Here is a 15,866-nt window from a genome sequence, read left to right as displayed (position 1 = left end):
CAAAAAAGGATATGCTGGTGTTACAGGAATGACTGGACAGGATATCCAGTTTCCCAGAGGAGTGGGAGAACACACACATTCTGTGTCACTGAGTCAGTGTGCTCACACGGAAGTAAGCGTTCGTCATAGACGACCTCACCGACCAGACAGAGGCCTGTAAAAATGCCTCTCTGCTTGAATCATGACGCCAAACAGAAGCAGGCGGTTGCTTGGCAATCCCCACACCCCTCCAGTAGCCGGCCAAGACGGCCAGCAGTCACACACTCACAGTCAGCTGGGGATCCTACAGTGAGTCCACAGGCGGACACAATTAGTATGACTAAAAAGAGAACAATTGCTGAAAACTGAGCCGTGCAAAGGAATTTCCGCAGAAATGGGAAAAAAACGGGATCAGTTAAATTCATGGAAAAACGTGTTTGGTTAACTAAAGTGCCAAACAGCCACTCGGCTCTGAATACTTCATGGGATGTACTAGCTCAAGTGACACTCTGTCACTGTGATAGCTGTCATCACGCTCCTCTATACCTGTCAGATGAGCATCTGGATATATTGTCTAACCACGTCCACACGGGAGAAGAAAAGCCACAATAATAAGTTAGAAGTGACAACATGAGCCAAAATTACCAATCATGTCTCTTAATAAACTTTTTTTCCCCCCTTGACAGACAGATCAGTCCTCGTGTTCGGCTAACTTCAATCCAAAGTAAATGTAGAAGTTTGTAAAGAGACAAATGTGTGGTTTGTCTTGTGGAAACTTTAAAGACTACTTGAAAACTGGCTGAGTTCCTGCCTAACTTCCCAAATACTGAGAAACAGTTTTGCTCAAAAGTGAACTATTTAACATGTGAGAAGTGTATTCAATAGCAATTATATTCCCAGATTTACTGTAAAGGAAAACATGTTTCCCCTTTATAAACCGCTATCAACGCGACTCATTGAATGAGTCAGACCTTTTGTGTAACTGATTACAATCTAGAGTATAATATGGAATAATTGCAGGTACTGTGTGTCTGTCCGTTACGATATGACATGTCTTTTAAACTTTTCAGTATCTTTGTGTCTGTGCATCTATGTAAATGCAAAGGAAAGAGCTTAAGGGAACAGCTTCCCTATTAGCAGCTTTTTATCAAGAAATAAATTTTGGTGGTGGGGGCTTCACCATTCACTCAAGGCCTTAAATTTCTTGCTGCTCCCCTGCAAACTACAACTGGACATATCCTAGCTTGAGATTATTTGAGCATATAAAATACCCGCACACAACTTTCACATTAATAGTGTTTACTTTACTCACTTTTTCCTGTACTCGTCCCTCTCCCGCTTGACTTTGGCCAGCACGTTATACAGAGCCCTCAGTTCTGGGGTAATTGTGTCAATTTGGACACCAACTCCGTCCGGATGCGTCCATGTCACCCCGGGCCCTTGCAGGGTCTCAAAGCGCTCCCCTTGCCTCCTGACGTGGGTGAAACTCCAGATGGTGCCCGGCAGTCTCGACTCGGGACCGTCCGTCTGCACGGCGACTTCACGGGTGTAAAGGTGGCGGTACTGCGGTCTCTGCAGAGCTTGCTGCAGCTGGCTTTCCAGCAGTTTGTTTCTCCTCTCTAACTCGTGCACTTTGGCGAGGAAGCAGCGGAAACGCAGGTTGAGGGTTTTCAGCACGTGGATGTTGGAGCCCAGGTCGTTTCGCAGGGCGCTGGTCACCGCGCCCGACCCGGTGGGAGCGCTGCAGACCGGACCGGACGGAGTATCGGAGAAAAACAGCGAGCTCATGTTGGTAAATAACAAAACTCCGTTCATCCACCTATGGCTCTGTCTGGTTTAAATAAAACAGCAACACTTGTGGTTTCTTTATCGCTGCATATTGCTTGAAAATCCCTCACTCCCTCGGGGTGAGTTTCTCTTTACAATGCAGATGCAGACAGTGATTCAGTGATTGAGCAACTGGAGAAGGGTTGACCATCACTATACCCGCTGCTGCTACTGGACGTTTAAACCCGAGATATTAACAAAGACCCCCTTCAGCGTGGCGTGGGTTCACACAACGAACCAGAAAAGTCCCTTAAGAGACACAGCGAGCATCATCTTCTGAAGGACCGAGAGGTTTGACGCAGACCGCAAGAATCTCCAGCAGCAGCAGCACTTCCCGTCACCCTCATGTCTCCGTCTGCCTTTGCTTTGTCAGGAGCTGCTGATGCTGTGCGAGTACATATAGCCAGCCGACAGAGGAGGAAAATGGTCCACCTTCTTTCTTTATCATGCCCAGTTTACCGCGGCTCTATCCGGTCTCCATGTGGCGCGGTGTGGCAGGATGCAGCGCCGCAAAGCCCGGCCTCTCCGCGGATCATGTTGCAAAGTGCTAAACTAGGCACTATCACCTCTAGGAGCCCCTCCCACCTCCCTACCCCCGTCTCTCTCTCACACACACACACTGACGAGAGGGATCGACGGGCTGAGGAAGGCTTAAGTCTAATTAATAGGATAAAGTGAACTATAACCTAATTTCTTTTCTTATGCGCTTTAAAGTCAGGCCTGGCGTTTTTGTGCGTTTATTAGAATAATGAATTGTTTCTTTTATTTAAACAAGTATCAATATGAAACCTTTACCACAATAATAAACGTGTATATTTTTTATAGGGACGCACAATGTGGCAGTTTCTGTCTGCACGGTATTACTGTATTACTCTGTATGTGATATGTTTGAGTTTTAGCGAAGTCACAGTCTGATTTGTTGTTGTTTTTTCAAATTCCATAGGCCTGCAGTATATTTCCAAAATATTGTATTGAAATAATAATAATTGTATAATATTGTATAAAAACACACACACAGGACCTGCATTTACAGCATCGGTGCAAAGAAGAGAAATAAGAGAGGGCTATTATGTCCTTATGAAGGAATCATTCGAACATTGTATGTTTTTTTTACGTTTATTTGCTTTCGTTTTGATTTCCTTTCTTCTTGTCTTGTCCTAACATGTCTTATGCCTTTTTGATGTTACCTCTTTATTATTATGTCATACAGTATACACCTATAGTCTGTAGGATTATCAGGATCATTATGTGAAAGGGTGATATCACAGTGGATAAATCTATGATTACATCATTTCCGAAGCTGACAAAATGCCCCTCGTGCCCAAACAACTCATAAAGGCCCAAACTTGAACAAGTGGAAATCTTTTGCAAAAAAACCCAAAGACAGACACGGTTATAAGAGCAAGTGGCTCAAGCAAGTATGCACCTTTGACCATTTTATACATTTGTCACATTCGGCTACTACACTTAAGTTGTTTTGCTCATGCGCCACCTAGCGGATTAATCCGTCCATTGTCCTTATTATCTTAGAATTATCTTAGAATTAACTTTGCATCTTCATCCAAGTCCAAAGACATTTTAGTTCAGAAATAAGTGATGCAAACAGACCAGGTTCCTCATTCATTTTCCTTCTATTGGCTTATTATTTTTGCTACAAAGTAAGCCATTTTAAATAACTTATCTTAAGTAAGTTGTGCTGCCAAATTTCATGTATTTCTAGAGGAGACGAATGTCTTGCTTATAAACTGCTATGAACACTGGTGTTAGATCTTTAGTAATTTATTTAATTCATGTATTCCATTATATACATTATTTATTCCAAAAGTTATTCAATAGCACATAACAAAATCGATGATAGATGAAGTTGCTGCAATAGGTCTAGGCTGCTGGGGATTCAGATGATGCACTGAATTTTCTTCTTCAGTCACGTTTTTCATTTACTATGCGTTTATACAGCTCTCTGTATTTAGTTATTATTAATTTCTGGCTCTCTTTCACTGCATGTTTCTGATCTGTCTTCATCTACTAACCCCTAACTGGTAGTGGCAGATGGTTGCCTCTCCTTGGTTGGTTCTCCTGCAGGTTTCTTCCTGTTCAAAGGGACCTTTTCCTCCCTGGGTTCACATATGATTGAGGGTGGCTCGATCCCTGGCTCCTCCAGTCTGCAAGATACTAACCCCAAGTTCACACGGAGTGTGAATGTAGTTAGCATAGAGACTTGTGAGATTGGGTGAATGTGGCATGTTATATAGAGCACTTTGAGGGAGAGTAGAAGAGCGCTATACAAGACTCAGTCCATTTACCATTGTGGGGTTTTTTTTTATCTGTTTTTCTTGTATTACTATAGGGTCGTTACCTTGCGATATAAAGCGACTTGAGGCAACTGCTGTTGTGATTTGATGCTGTATAAATAAAACGGAATTCAACGTAAATAAATAAATAAAATAGGTAATAATAAGTGGCTAGAATGGATGAAATAATAATAATGATGAAGATCGCAAGAGAACAGAAAAAAATATTTAAATGAAATAAAATAGTTAAATAAATAAAAATGTAATTATAAAATTATAAATAAATAATCACTGCGTGTATAACATGTTATCAAGCACCATCACTAGTGTGCCTAGTTTGATGCGAAATGTATTATTTAATCCATAGGTGTCAAACTCTGGCCCGCGGGCCAAATTACTATCAGAGCTGGCCTACTGGTATTATACAGCAAATATATATTATATATACTGTTTAGTATTAAGCTTGGCTTGTTCCATATTCAGTTTTTTAGCAAAATGTGTTTGAGTCCATAAGAAAAGATTCATTCTTATATCTGGAGGAATAAATATATTTCAATAAATATTAACGTTAGCCTGCGACTTTGTTCCAGTTTTGAATTTTGGCCCACTGTGTTTTTGAGTTTGACACCCCTGATTTAATCCATCCATCCTCTTCAGTTTATCCTATCAGGGGGGGGGCTGGTGTCTGGGTACACCCTGGACAGGTCACCAGTCTGTCGCTGGGCTAACACACGGACACAGACAACCATTCGCACCTAAAGGCAATTTATCGTTTCCAATTAACCTATACCCGCTAGCTGCATGTCTGGATTGCGGGAGGAATCCGGACTACCCGGAGAGAACCCAGGCAAACACGGGGAGGACATGCAAACGTACACACTGATGGTGGAATTGAACTCAGGACCTTCTTGCTGTAAAGCAACAGTGCTTACCACCGTGCTGCCCATATCATTTAATCTTACTGTGTAATTTATTTCAATTCAGTGTTATTTATATAGCAGCAAATCACAATATCTTAAGGTGACAAAATTATAGAAGTCAAGCCTTTATTTGTTATTAATACATATATAACGCTTTTTTTTATGTCAGGCAGTACACGGTCAGCCATGCTAAACAGAAACACTTGGGGTCCTTCTACTTCACGTGTGTGTGTCTGCTGCTGTGGCATCGTGAGGAGGAATCATGCCGAAATCAAAGAGAGATAAGAAGAGTGAGTAAAGCACAGTACATCTTTTTCAAGTGTAAAAGCATATGGGCGCCGGTGAAGTGTTTTAAGTGATGTTGTATTTGTAAAACTTCTTTTTCACTAGTGAAAGCTACCAAAAGTGAGCTAACTAAAGCTAGCGTTAGCTTAACTGCCTCAGCATGGTTGTACTCCTGGCTGCTCATTGATACATCCACGTGTATACGCAAACTGCTGGCTGACATTTGTTCATCGTGAGTTTCGCATTTCCCCCTCAGTTTCTTTAACGAAAACAGCCAAGAAGGGGCTGGAGTCAAAACAGAAGCTAATTCAGGAGGTGAGTATTTTCAGTGCTGCAGTCACCATCTTGTACGTGTTAAGTTCAGCTAGGCTAGGTCTGTTCCAAAACACCTGAAGTACCTAAACCTCATTTCTATTCTTTAGTTGCGGGAATGTGTGGACACCTACAGAAACCTGTTCATATTCTCGGTGGCTAATATGAGGAATAACAAGCTGAAAGACATCCGGACAGCGTGGAAACACAGCAGGTAATGACATCTCCAAAAGTTGATTCCGTTCATCTGGACGTAGCGTTTTCAGTGGGAGAAACGTTTCGTCACTCATCCAAGTGACTTCTTCAGTCTCAGCTGACTGCCGGTTTGCCCAGTCTTATAAACAGTACATTTGCATAATGACCGAAACCAGCCCACTGAAGGAACAATGGGGTGGGAGGTCAGTTCCTTCATCATGATTATGCAAATTCTCATGACCATTGATCAACAACTACTGATCAAAGCCCACTGATCAATAGCCATGAGTACCATTCACAGAGAGTTGGGGAATGGCTGCAATCACAGCATTGTACGATGGCGAAAGATATACCCCTAGGCCCCCTCCTCGATTCAGAGATGGTCTTTCCCTTTTCACGTCAGGTAATGACATCTTAGGGTTCTGATTTCAAGGCTCAGTCCTAGTACTGCACTAAGGTACGTGTGTGTGTATCAAGGATCGGGTTGCACTTGGTTTTCTCGGTGGCATTGCCACCTCTACTTATGTTGGAGCCCTTCGAGAAAGAAATTATTACATGGACAACCCCAATTTGTAAGATATTGGGATGCTGTGTAAAATATAGATATGACGTGTAAATCACCTAAACCCATATCCACAATAGAACTTAGAAAACGTATCAAATTTTTTGAACTGAAAAAAGGTAAAAATCTAGCTTAGTTTGAATTTGATAGCAGCAAAATATGGACGCCCTGTTTTCCAGACTAAAGAACTTGTTATCAGAACTTGGGTAATAACCTGGATCAGTGTCTACACGTTTGGAAAGTACTCAGAGGTATATACAGTGGGGCAAAAAAGTATTTAGTCAGCCACCGATTGTGCAAGTTCCCCCACTTAAAATGATGACAGAGGTCAGTAATTTGCACCAGAGGTACACTTCAACTGTGAGAGACAGAATGTGAAAAAAAAATCCATGAATCCACATGGTAGGATTTGTAAAGAATTTATTCGTAAATTAGGGTGGAAAATAAGTATTTGGTCACCTCAAACAAGGAAAATCTCTGGCTCTCACAGACCTGTAACGTCTTCTGTAAGAAGCTTTTCTGTCCCCCACTCGTTACCTGTATGAATGGCACCTGTTTGAACTCATCATCTGTATAAAAGACACCTGTCCACAGCCTCAAACAGTCAGACTCCAAACTCCGCCATGGCCAAGACCAAAGAGCTTTCGAAGGACACCAGGAAAAGTATTGTAGACCTGCACCAGACTGGGAAGAGTGAATCTACAATAGGCAAGCAGCTTGGTGTGAAAAAATCAACTGTGGGAGCAATCATCAGAAAATGGAAGACATACAAGACCACTGATAATCTCCCTCGATCTGGGGCTCCACGCAAGATCTCATCCCGTGGGGTCAAAATGATCATGAGAACGGTGAGCAAAGATCCCAGAACCACACGGGGGGACCTGGTGAATGACCTGCAGAGAGCTGGGACCAAAGTAACAAAGGTCACCATCAGTAACACACTACAACGGCAGGGAATCAAATCCCGCAGTGCCAGACGTGTTCCGCTGCTGAAGCCAGTGCATGTCCAGGCCCGTCTGAAGTTTGCCAGAGAGCACATGGATGATACAGCAGAGGATTGGGAGAATGTCATGTGGTCAGATGAAACCAAAGTAGAACTTTTTGGTATAAACTCAACTCGTCGTGTTTGGAGGAAGAAGAATACTGAGTTGCATCCCAAGAACACCATACCTACTGTGAAGCATGGGGGTGGAAACATCATGCTATGGGGCTGTTTTTCTGCCAAGGGGACAGGACGACTGATCCGTGTTAAGGACAGAATGAATGGGGCCATGTATCGTGAGATTTTGAGCCAAAACCTCCTTCCATCAGTGAGAACTTTGAAGATGAAACGAGGCTGGGTCTTCCAACATGACAATGATCCAAAACACACCGCCCGGGCAACAAAGGAGTGGCTCCGTAAGAAGCATTTGAAAGTCCTGGAGTGGCCTAGCCAGTCTCCAGACCTCAACCCCATAGAAAATCTGTGGCGGGAGTTGAAAGTCCGTGTTGCTCGGCGACAGCCCCAAAACATCACTGCTCTCGAGAAGATCTGCATGGAGGAATGGGCCAAAATACCAGCTACTGTGTGTGCAAACCTGGTAAAGACCTATAGTAAACGTTTGACCTCTGTTATTGCCAACAAAGGTTATGTTACAAAGTATTGAGTTGTATTTTTGTTATTGACCAAATACTTATTTTCCACCCTGATTTACGAATAAATTCTTTACAAATCCTACCATGTGGATTCATGGATTTTTTTTTCACATTCTGTCTCTCACAGTTGAAGTGTACCTCTGGTGCAAATTACTGACCTCTGTCATCATTTTAGGTGGGGGAACTTGCACAATCGGTGGCTGGCTAAATACTTTTTTGCCCCACTGTAAAGGTTTAAACATCCTCCCATCCATCCATGTTTCAGCAAGAAAATGCTAATGCATATATTACAACAGCATGACTAATAAGTAGAACAGTCTGGGCGCCAAAGTAGACTGTCTAATATCTAGACCTATGACCAACTAAAAGCATTTGGCATGAAAAATATGACAAAGAATGTGTGAATGTTAGATAGAAAACACTTAGAGATAGAAAACAGTGCATGTATGAACGTTTATTTGAATTATATATGTTGTATAAAGCACTTTGAATGCTCAAGAAGGAGTCCATTTACCATGAAATTTGCAAAATATTGCTTTAGGTTTTTCCTTGTCTTAATTTTATTTGAGTGCAGTAGTGCGAGCAGGTATATGGCAAGGTCATAGAAACTTTAAAAAATTCAGATTTTTGTGGCCAATTTCCTCTAGATTGCATGTGTTCTTCTTTAGGTGTCAGTTTTCCACTGTCGTATAGTATGAGGCATCAGTTACAGTCTCTAACGACTACATTTCCCCCCTCATCTTAAGTTGCCTGTTAGTAGGCTTGATTATTTTAACAGAGCCAGTAAGTAGGATGCACTTCTGCAGTTACAGTCAAGTGGAGGTAAAATTACATCAAAGAGAAGAGGAGGAGAAATTGAATTAAAGGCATGAAACAGAGTTTTCTATATGTTAGTCTTTTGTGTGTAGAAGAGATACTATTTTGGGGGTTTCTTGCTTATAACTCCTTTTTAAGTATGGAAATTAAAGTTTTTGGTAAAATAGTACAATTAACATACACGTTGACTATGGGATAAGGAACATTACTGAATGGGCACAATAGGTGTGGATTTTTTTCTAGAAGAAAAGTAACCATATCATCTCATAGTTAAAAACATCTTGTCTATTGATTGTTATTGGTCAGCAATCAGCTTAAATATCAATCAATTTTAAAAAGTCAGCATCATTATGATTTGTGTTTGGTTTTTTTATGGGATACGCTTGAATCCTATCATTTCTCAAAAATGTTAAACAAGTATTTGGAAAGAGCCTATATTTATTCAACAGTGTAAATGATCTCATCTCTGTTCCACAGATTCTTCTTCGGCAAAAATAAAGTCATGATTATTGCTCTGGGGAAAAGAGATACAGATGAATACAAAGATAATTTGCACAAGGTAAGCAAGATCTCAGGCAAACTTGAAAAGTTACTGCTGTGGTTTACTGCCGTCACTCAATATGTTTATTCATTTTGATAATGTTCAGGTCGGCAAGCATCTGCGTGGAGAAGTGGGTGTACTATTCACAAATAAAACAAAGGAGGAAGTACAAGAGTAAGGCTTTGCTAAATTCATCTTTGTTGCTGTGATCCTCCAATGTCTTCATTGAATCACTAAGCGATGTTCTTTACCCACAGATATTTCAGTCATTTCAAAGAGGTGGATTATGCTCGCGCAGGAAACCAGGCTCAGATGGATGTGACGCTGGATGAGGGACCCCTTGAACAGTTTACTCACTCAATGGAACCCCAGTTGAGGCAATTAGGGCTTCCTACTGCTCTAAAGAAAGGTGAGATTAAAGGACTGTTCTCGTCACCCACTACAACACCGTGGCTCAATGGATTTAAACTTTTTAAAATTGGTATTAATTAATGGAGGTCTGTGACTTGACAAATCACAATCTGTATATAAAAGATGGTTGTAGCTTCCAGGACTGAAAAGTGTAATCAATGTGGAAGTGGCTTAAACTGACGTTCTTTATAATGATCAGCATGTGGCATCTGGTTAAAAAAAAAAAAAAGACTGTACTGAAGTCCAAGTAAATGCTTCCCTGTACTACAGAGCTGTTACTTGCCCTAACATTGGTAATTATGCTCAGAAGTCACATGAAGGTGATTATCAGCTCAGTAAAGTCAGCCCAGAGTTTCCACCATCAATCCCCAAAAAAGGGATTGCAGCATATGGTCACTCACAAACATGGACAGGTATTGTGACAGCAGACTGGCATACTTTACAAAATAAAAAAAGTAAAATATGTTAGATCAAAAAAGGTTCAAAAGCTCTCGAGGAATATATCTGTGCGTTAAGTGGTGTGGTTAGCAAGATTGTAAAAGTGTGAAGTAAAATCTATTTATTTTCCCAGGAGGGGAAAAGTGGCAAAGACCTATCAGTAAAACTGCCCTGTCATTAAACATGGCAAGCTCTGACTGTAATTACAGTTAAATTAAAGTGTTGCCTAAGTGTAAGTAGTTTTCCCCAGTGGTTTAGCTGCAACCCCAGTGGTTTGAAACAGGCTGTATGCGTGCATAAAACAAATAAAATCGTACTTCAAACTAGTAAGTGGACTCATTTTTCTGAAGTCAATAAGTTCAAGGTTTAGGATATTGCTGTATTAACAATTGTAGAAAATGTCAAATTACTTGCCCGTATAAAATTGTTAGTAGAAAGCAGGAGAGAAACAATGGATGAATAAAGTTGCTCCGAGGAATTTCTTTGGACCTTCATGGAAGGACAGACTTGATATTTGCATCTGTGCTATATTCTGGAGAAATGATTGGTCACTTATCTTAAACATGATCTGCTACAAAGCAGGTTAGGGCTGATGTTACCATGGCGATATACCGTAGGAAGACGTGAACAAACTTTGTAATGTAAAAACTTGAAGTTGGCTTAATAAGCCCCAAATCGTTTTTCCGTAGTATAGGTGAGTTTATAGCCTCTGTCAAATGATGTTCAGCTTGTGAATAAGATGCATGTAAGGTGAAAAAGGACGATGAGACAGAACAGGGAAGACCAAATCTGTGACTGACAAGTGGCCATCGCGTGACGGTGCTGTGTCAGTCTTTTGTTTGTTAGTTCCACCCCTCACATCTTATTTCAATACTGAAAGATGGCAACAGCAGGTTGAGGCTTCACTATAAGTGGGAGATGTATTGTAGCTACAGTATATACAGTCTATGTAAGCAATATCAGGCTTCTGCTTCAAATCAGGTCCGAGTCGGTATTAGTGTGTTCACGAAATGTGTGAATTCACTGCTTTTAAATATAAAGCCAACTTCTTTTATCTTGTGCTACAGGAGTGGTAACACTGCTGAAGGACTATGGAGTTTGTAAAGAGGGGGACACGCTCACTCCAGAGCAGGCTCGTATTCTGGTGAGTTCTTGTTTTTTACTTGATTAAAAATGTTGACTGTCACACACTAAATGTATTTCTGTTGACTGAGGGTTGTTTTTTGTCCACAGAAACTCTTTGGTATTGAGATGGCAGAATTCAAGTTGCAGATCAAGTGTATGTGGAACTCAGAAACAGGCGAGTTTGAGAACTTCGCTGGTGAGGAAGAGTCTATGCAGGATGAGGAAGATGATAACGATGATGAAGATGATGCAGAATGAAACTTCTGCAAGGTGCGAGAATTTTTAAGAAAATTCCTGCTTTCAAAAGCAGACGGACATTTCATTTAGCTTTCATCCTGACAGCCAGTGCTGCAGTCTGTAGTCTCTCTGGTCTTTTTATACCTACAAAACATGAACTTCTGTCCTTCATCTTGAATTTTAGTTTTGGACAATGTGGACTGTATTCAGAGGATTAAATCGTTTGTGATGTCATTGTTCTCCAAGTTCCCTCAGCACAGTGAGGGACTGATATTGTGTGGAAGTCCCTTTCCTTTCAAACACCAATGTAAATCACTGTTCATGTTAAACCAACACTCATGAATAATATACACGTTTTGTTGATGTGACAAATTTAATCCAGATTCTTCAGAAAGTTATTTTTCCACAAAACAGTATTAATGGGGTTTTCTTTTTATATAGGCATGACAATGAAGTGCTCTTTGATTAAACATGGAAAAGGTGTACTGATCTATTCCAAGGACAGAAAATGTACACATCAGGGGAGAATTCAAAAAACCTAATTAAGTGTAATTAGGGGAAAAAAATTCTATAAAATTAAATGACCAAGAAGGTTCTCATCTGAAGTAGTCTGGACACTCGTGGGCTATGAGATTCCGACACTGCTATGGCATGGGTTTCATGAGATTATAGCTCGTAGTAAGGTTATGAGCAGCTGTAGCTATTTAATATAAACACTCAAAACAGGAATTGCACAGCTGGAGTCTGTTAATTTATTAAGAGATGTATATGTGGAGGATTTGTTACAATTTAAAAATAGGAACAAAATCTTGGTCATTACAGAATATGTAGTTTACGTGCAGCATCTCCTATTCACTTGGTATTTTGTGGTATTTTCTTTCTAAAAGAATCCATTTCAAATATTACAAACATGCAAACAATATGAAAAACACTCGTGTTTTGTTCTACCTCCAGTAGGGGCATTTCCACTGCACTAAAACATAATTACAGTTATTAAAAACTAGTTAAAATCTTTCAGTGGAAAAACAAAGGCTGTGTAACTACTGACTCTTGGGATAGTTTTCAGAAAATAAGAGACTTCATTTCAGGCTTACTGGTACATCACAGTGTTTCAGTGGTAACATAGTTCTTCATTTTCAGGTTTCCAATAGTAGCAATTTGAAATGAAATTATTATTATTTTAACCGTATGGCTAATCTTTACCTGGTGAATACATAAATTACCATGAGCATAACATTTTTTGTCACTGCAGCTGTCCATGTGGGTACCTTAAGCTGAGAGTGATGATGCATCCAGCGCATAGCAGCAGAAGTCAGCGAGGGTTTCTCTGACCCGTACGCTGTTTCCAAAGTATCTTCCACAGAGCAGGAGCACAATCACGGTTATGGTTAACAAAAACAACATAAAACAATTTGTTGGTACAGATCTTCACCTGTCTCTGTATGCTGTAGCCCAGCTGTGGCCAAAGAATCGTCCTGCAGGCTGGGAGCCATCTTTATCTTCATAGTGATACTTCCCTGTCAGAAGGCCACCTGGCAGAGGACTAATGTCAGAACTCAGTACAGTATGCACTTAATGCTGTCACTCACCCAGGGCACATTTTAGCTCACAGGTAACGTTAACAAGGCAAAAAAAACCCCCCAAAAACCACTAACTAAAGCAACTACTAACTATTCAACATCAGGTTATTGTGTGCTAGCAAAAAGGGATCACCAAAGTGAATAAAATCCATCTCCAGGGGGACATGAATGCATGTATGGAACATATTTTAATATAATATATTCATTTTGGGATAACTCGAGGATAGCTTTTATATGCAACTTAACCAACAAAATGATTTTAAGGAATGATGTCTTTGGTGAAGTCAGTCTTCCAAAACCGGCCACATGTTACTGATTAGATCAAAAGGAATGTTGGGGTAACCAAAGGCAGCGTTTCAATGAACCAAAGAATCTGAACTACACTGTGGTTTTGTTGTGTATTACACCAAATAATGTCTCCCTTAATTTTGGTCTATTTCTCTGCATGTGTGCGGGTCTGTGACTGTTTGTGTTCAGATATGCACACAAAGTGCATATAAGTAATAGTAGTAGATTTGTATTGGTCAAGGCAACTACCAAAGACCTCCCATGGATAGATGTAAGACCATTTAGACTTTTTATGATTTATTGACTGAGTGGCTCTCCAAACATGTAAGTAGAGGAAGTCACCATCACTGAGGTAAGAGGGCTTCAGTTTGCAGTGGAAGCAAAAACTCCTTTGGAAAACTGGAAAACATTTTCAGAACATACAAAAGTCACTCAGGTTGAAGATCAAACCTCACATTCTGCCTCTACACTCCACATGCCTGAGTATTGTGAATGGAAAACATAAACCCATCTTAATTAGATGATATTAGCCTGAAACTAAAAGATATCGGAAACAAGAAGGATGGAGTCAAACTGGAACAATATGTAAAGGCAACCAAACATTTGCTGTTCTGTGCTGTATATTTGTATATCACAGAACAGCTGAGACAATGGGCTGCAATACTGTGCAAGGGATGGATATTAGAAACCACTGTCACATAATCCCAGTTTCCCACATATGTATTATTTTAAACAGCTGTTGTACTTCACTGGCTGATCACTGTGAAAGAAACAGTTCCTGATATAGTTAGGAATGCATTTCATGTCACACGGAGCCACATGGCACCAATATATTCATTAAAATTACACAGAGAGCACAAACAATCAAAGACCATGATGAGAGTGCACAGCAGCTAAATGATCTGAACTAATGAAATACCAATATCTGATGAGCCAAATAATTAGTAGTGACTGATACTGTTGACTGATATTGGTCTATCTGCAGTGGGTGATATTCACCTGTTGCTTCACATTGATTTTGCACTGACTAAATGTTCAAATATTGGGTGATAAAGAGCTAAAATGCTTTAAAATAGGCTACTCATTTCTTTCAAATATAGTTTTGTTTCCCTGGCTCAATAGTGGGAATAATAACTAGAAGAAAAATACAAGAACCTATGCAGGATGTGGAAGATGGTGATATAGACGGGGATGACAATGTAGAATGAAACTTTTGCAGTTCAGGACGATTTAAAAACTTTTGCCAGACATTAAATTTTGGCCATTTTATCGTAACAGCCAGCGCTGCAGTCTGTAGTCTCTCTGGTCTTTTTATCCCTTTCTTTTCAAACACCTACATCACTGTTCAGGCTAAACCAGCACTGATGAATAATACACATGTATGGGAAAATGTTTTTTGATTTGACAAAATTTAATGCAAATTCTTGAAGAAGTTATTTTTCCATGAAACACTATTAATTTATTTTACATTAACAATGTGTTCTTTGATAAAAATACAAAGAAGGAAAAATGTACATTTCAGGGGAGAATTCAAAAACCCTAATTAGGTGTAATTAGGAGAAACATTTTTCTGCAAAATTACATATAAAGTGATGATCAAGAAGGTTCTCATCGGAAGTAGTTTGGACACTCGTGGGCTACGAGATTCCAGGCTTCTTTGAAGGCGTCGACCACTCTCTCATCCAGAGGACCCTCTTCCGCAGCGGCCATGTTTTGCTGAAGCTGCTCCATGCTCGACATGCCAATAATGACTCCATCTCCAAGATCACCCTGGAGACATGTGTTGGAGAAAATTACTCAAAACAGGAATTACACAGCTGGACGTCTGTAGATGTCTTGAGATTTGTATTTGTGGAGGATTTGTTACATTTATTAAAAAAAAAAAAAAAAGGAAGAAGAAGAAGAAAATCTGGGTGAGTAGAGAATTTGGAATTTTTTTGACAATACATGTTAATTTAATCACTTTTGGGGTACTTCTTTTCTAAAAGAATCCCTTTCATATATTACGAACCTGTAGACAACATGAAAATCATTGCTGTGCTTTGTTCTACCTCTGGTTTTGCATATGGTGAAAGTTTGGCGGCATTTTCACTGCACTTAACATAATTAAAGGAAATAAAAAATAGACCTTAAAATCTTTCAGTGAAAAACCTCAAAGGCTGTGTAACTACTGACTGTTGGGATAGCACTGAAAAAAATCAAAGGCTTCATTTCAGGCTTACTGGTACACCACAAAGCACAGTGTTTCAGTGGTAACTCATATTCTTCATTTTCAGGTTTCCAATACTAGCAATTTGAAATGTTCTGTTTATTACTAAGGGTAGGGCTAATCTTTTTACTCAGTGAATACATAAATTACCATGAGCATAACATTTTTTGTCACTGCAGCTGTCCATGTGGGTACCTTAAGCTGAGAGTGATGAT

The 15,866-nt window shown here is 40.1% G+C and overlaps 2 protein-coding genes across 5 annotated transcripts in view; one reads left to right on the top strand and one right to left on the bottom strand.

Annotated features, from left to right (window-relative positions):
- iffo2b (intermediate filament family orphan 2b) overlaps window positions 1-2,410 on the bottom strand; it is a 35,599-nt gene extending 33,189 nt beyond the window's left edge. For 2 of the 4 annotated variants that reach the window (XM_042224938.1, XM_014336818.2), the window contains exon 1: window positions 1,292-2,408. In XM_042224938.1, the coding sequence (XP_042080872.1) occupies window positions 1,292-1,794 (503 nt within the window). In that variant the 5' untranslated portion in view covers window positions 1,795-2,408. Of the gene's footprint in view, window positions 1-1,291 lie in introns of all 4 variants that reach the window. The other 2 variants (XM_042224937.1, XM_005932308.2) reach the window with 2 other exon arrangements.
- Window positions 2,411-5,200: 2,790 nt separating this feature from the next.
- mrto4 (MRT4 homolog, ribosome maturation factor) lies at window positions 5,201-11,990 on the top strand. Its single transcript, XM_005932309.3, has 8 exons — window positions 5,201-5,307; window positions 5,559-5,617; window positions 5,725-5,828; window positions 9,300-9,381; window positions 9,470-9,537; window positions 9,621-9,772; window positions 11,280-11,356; window positions 11,446-11,990. Exons 1-8 carry the CDS (start codon window positions 5,280-5,282, stop codon window positions 11,593-11,595), a joined length of 720 nt encoding a protein of 239 aa, XP_005932371.1. The 5' UTR covers window positions 5,201-5,279; the 3' UTR covers window positions 11,596-11,990.
- Window positions 11,991-15,866: the final 3,876 nt, after the last annotated feature.

This window comes from Haplochromis burtoni, unplaced genomic scaffold (assembly GCF_018398535.1).
Source record: "Haplochromis burtoni strain Fernald_Lab_line unplaced genomic scaffold, NCSU_Asbu1 Contig_156, whole genome shotgun sequence".
Lineage (NCBI taxonomy): Eukaryota > Metazoa > Chordata > Actinopteri > Cichliformes > Cichlidae > Haplochromis > Haplochromis burtoni.
The sequence above is the reverse complement of the archived record's forward strand: the minus strand, read 5'-3'. Positions and strand labels throughout refer to the sequence as shown.

Coding starts and splice junctions, on each gene's coding strand:
- mrto4 (XM_005932309.3), top strand. CDS start 5,280: ATGCCGAAATCAAAGAGAGATAAGAAGA. Junction 5,618..5,724: donor AACAGAAGCTAATTCAGGAG/GTGAGTATTTTC, acceptor TCTATTCTTTAG/TTGCGGGAATGTGTGGACAC. Junction 9,538..9,620: donor ACAAAGGAGGAAGTACAAGA/GTAAGGCTTTGC, acceptor CTTTACCCACAG/ATATTTCAGTCATTTCAAAG.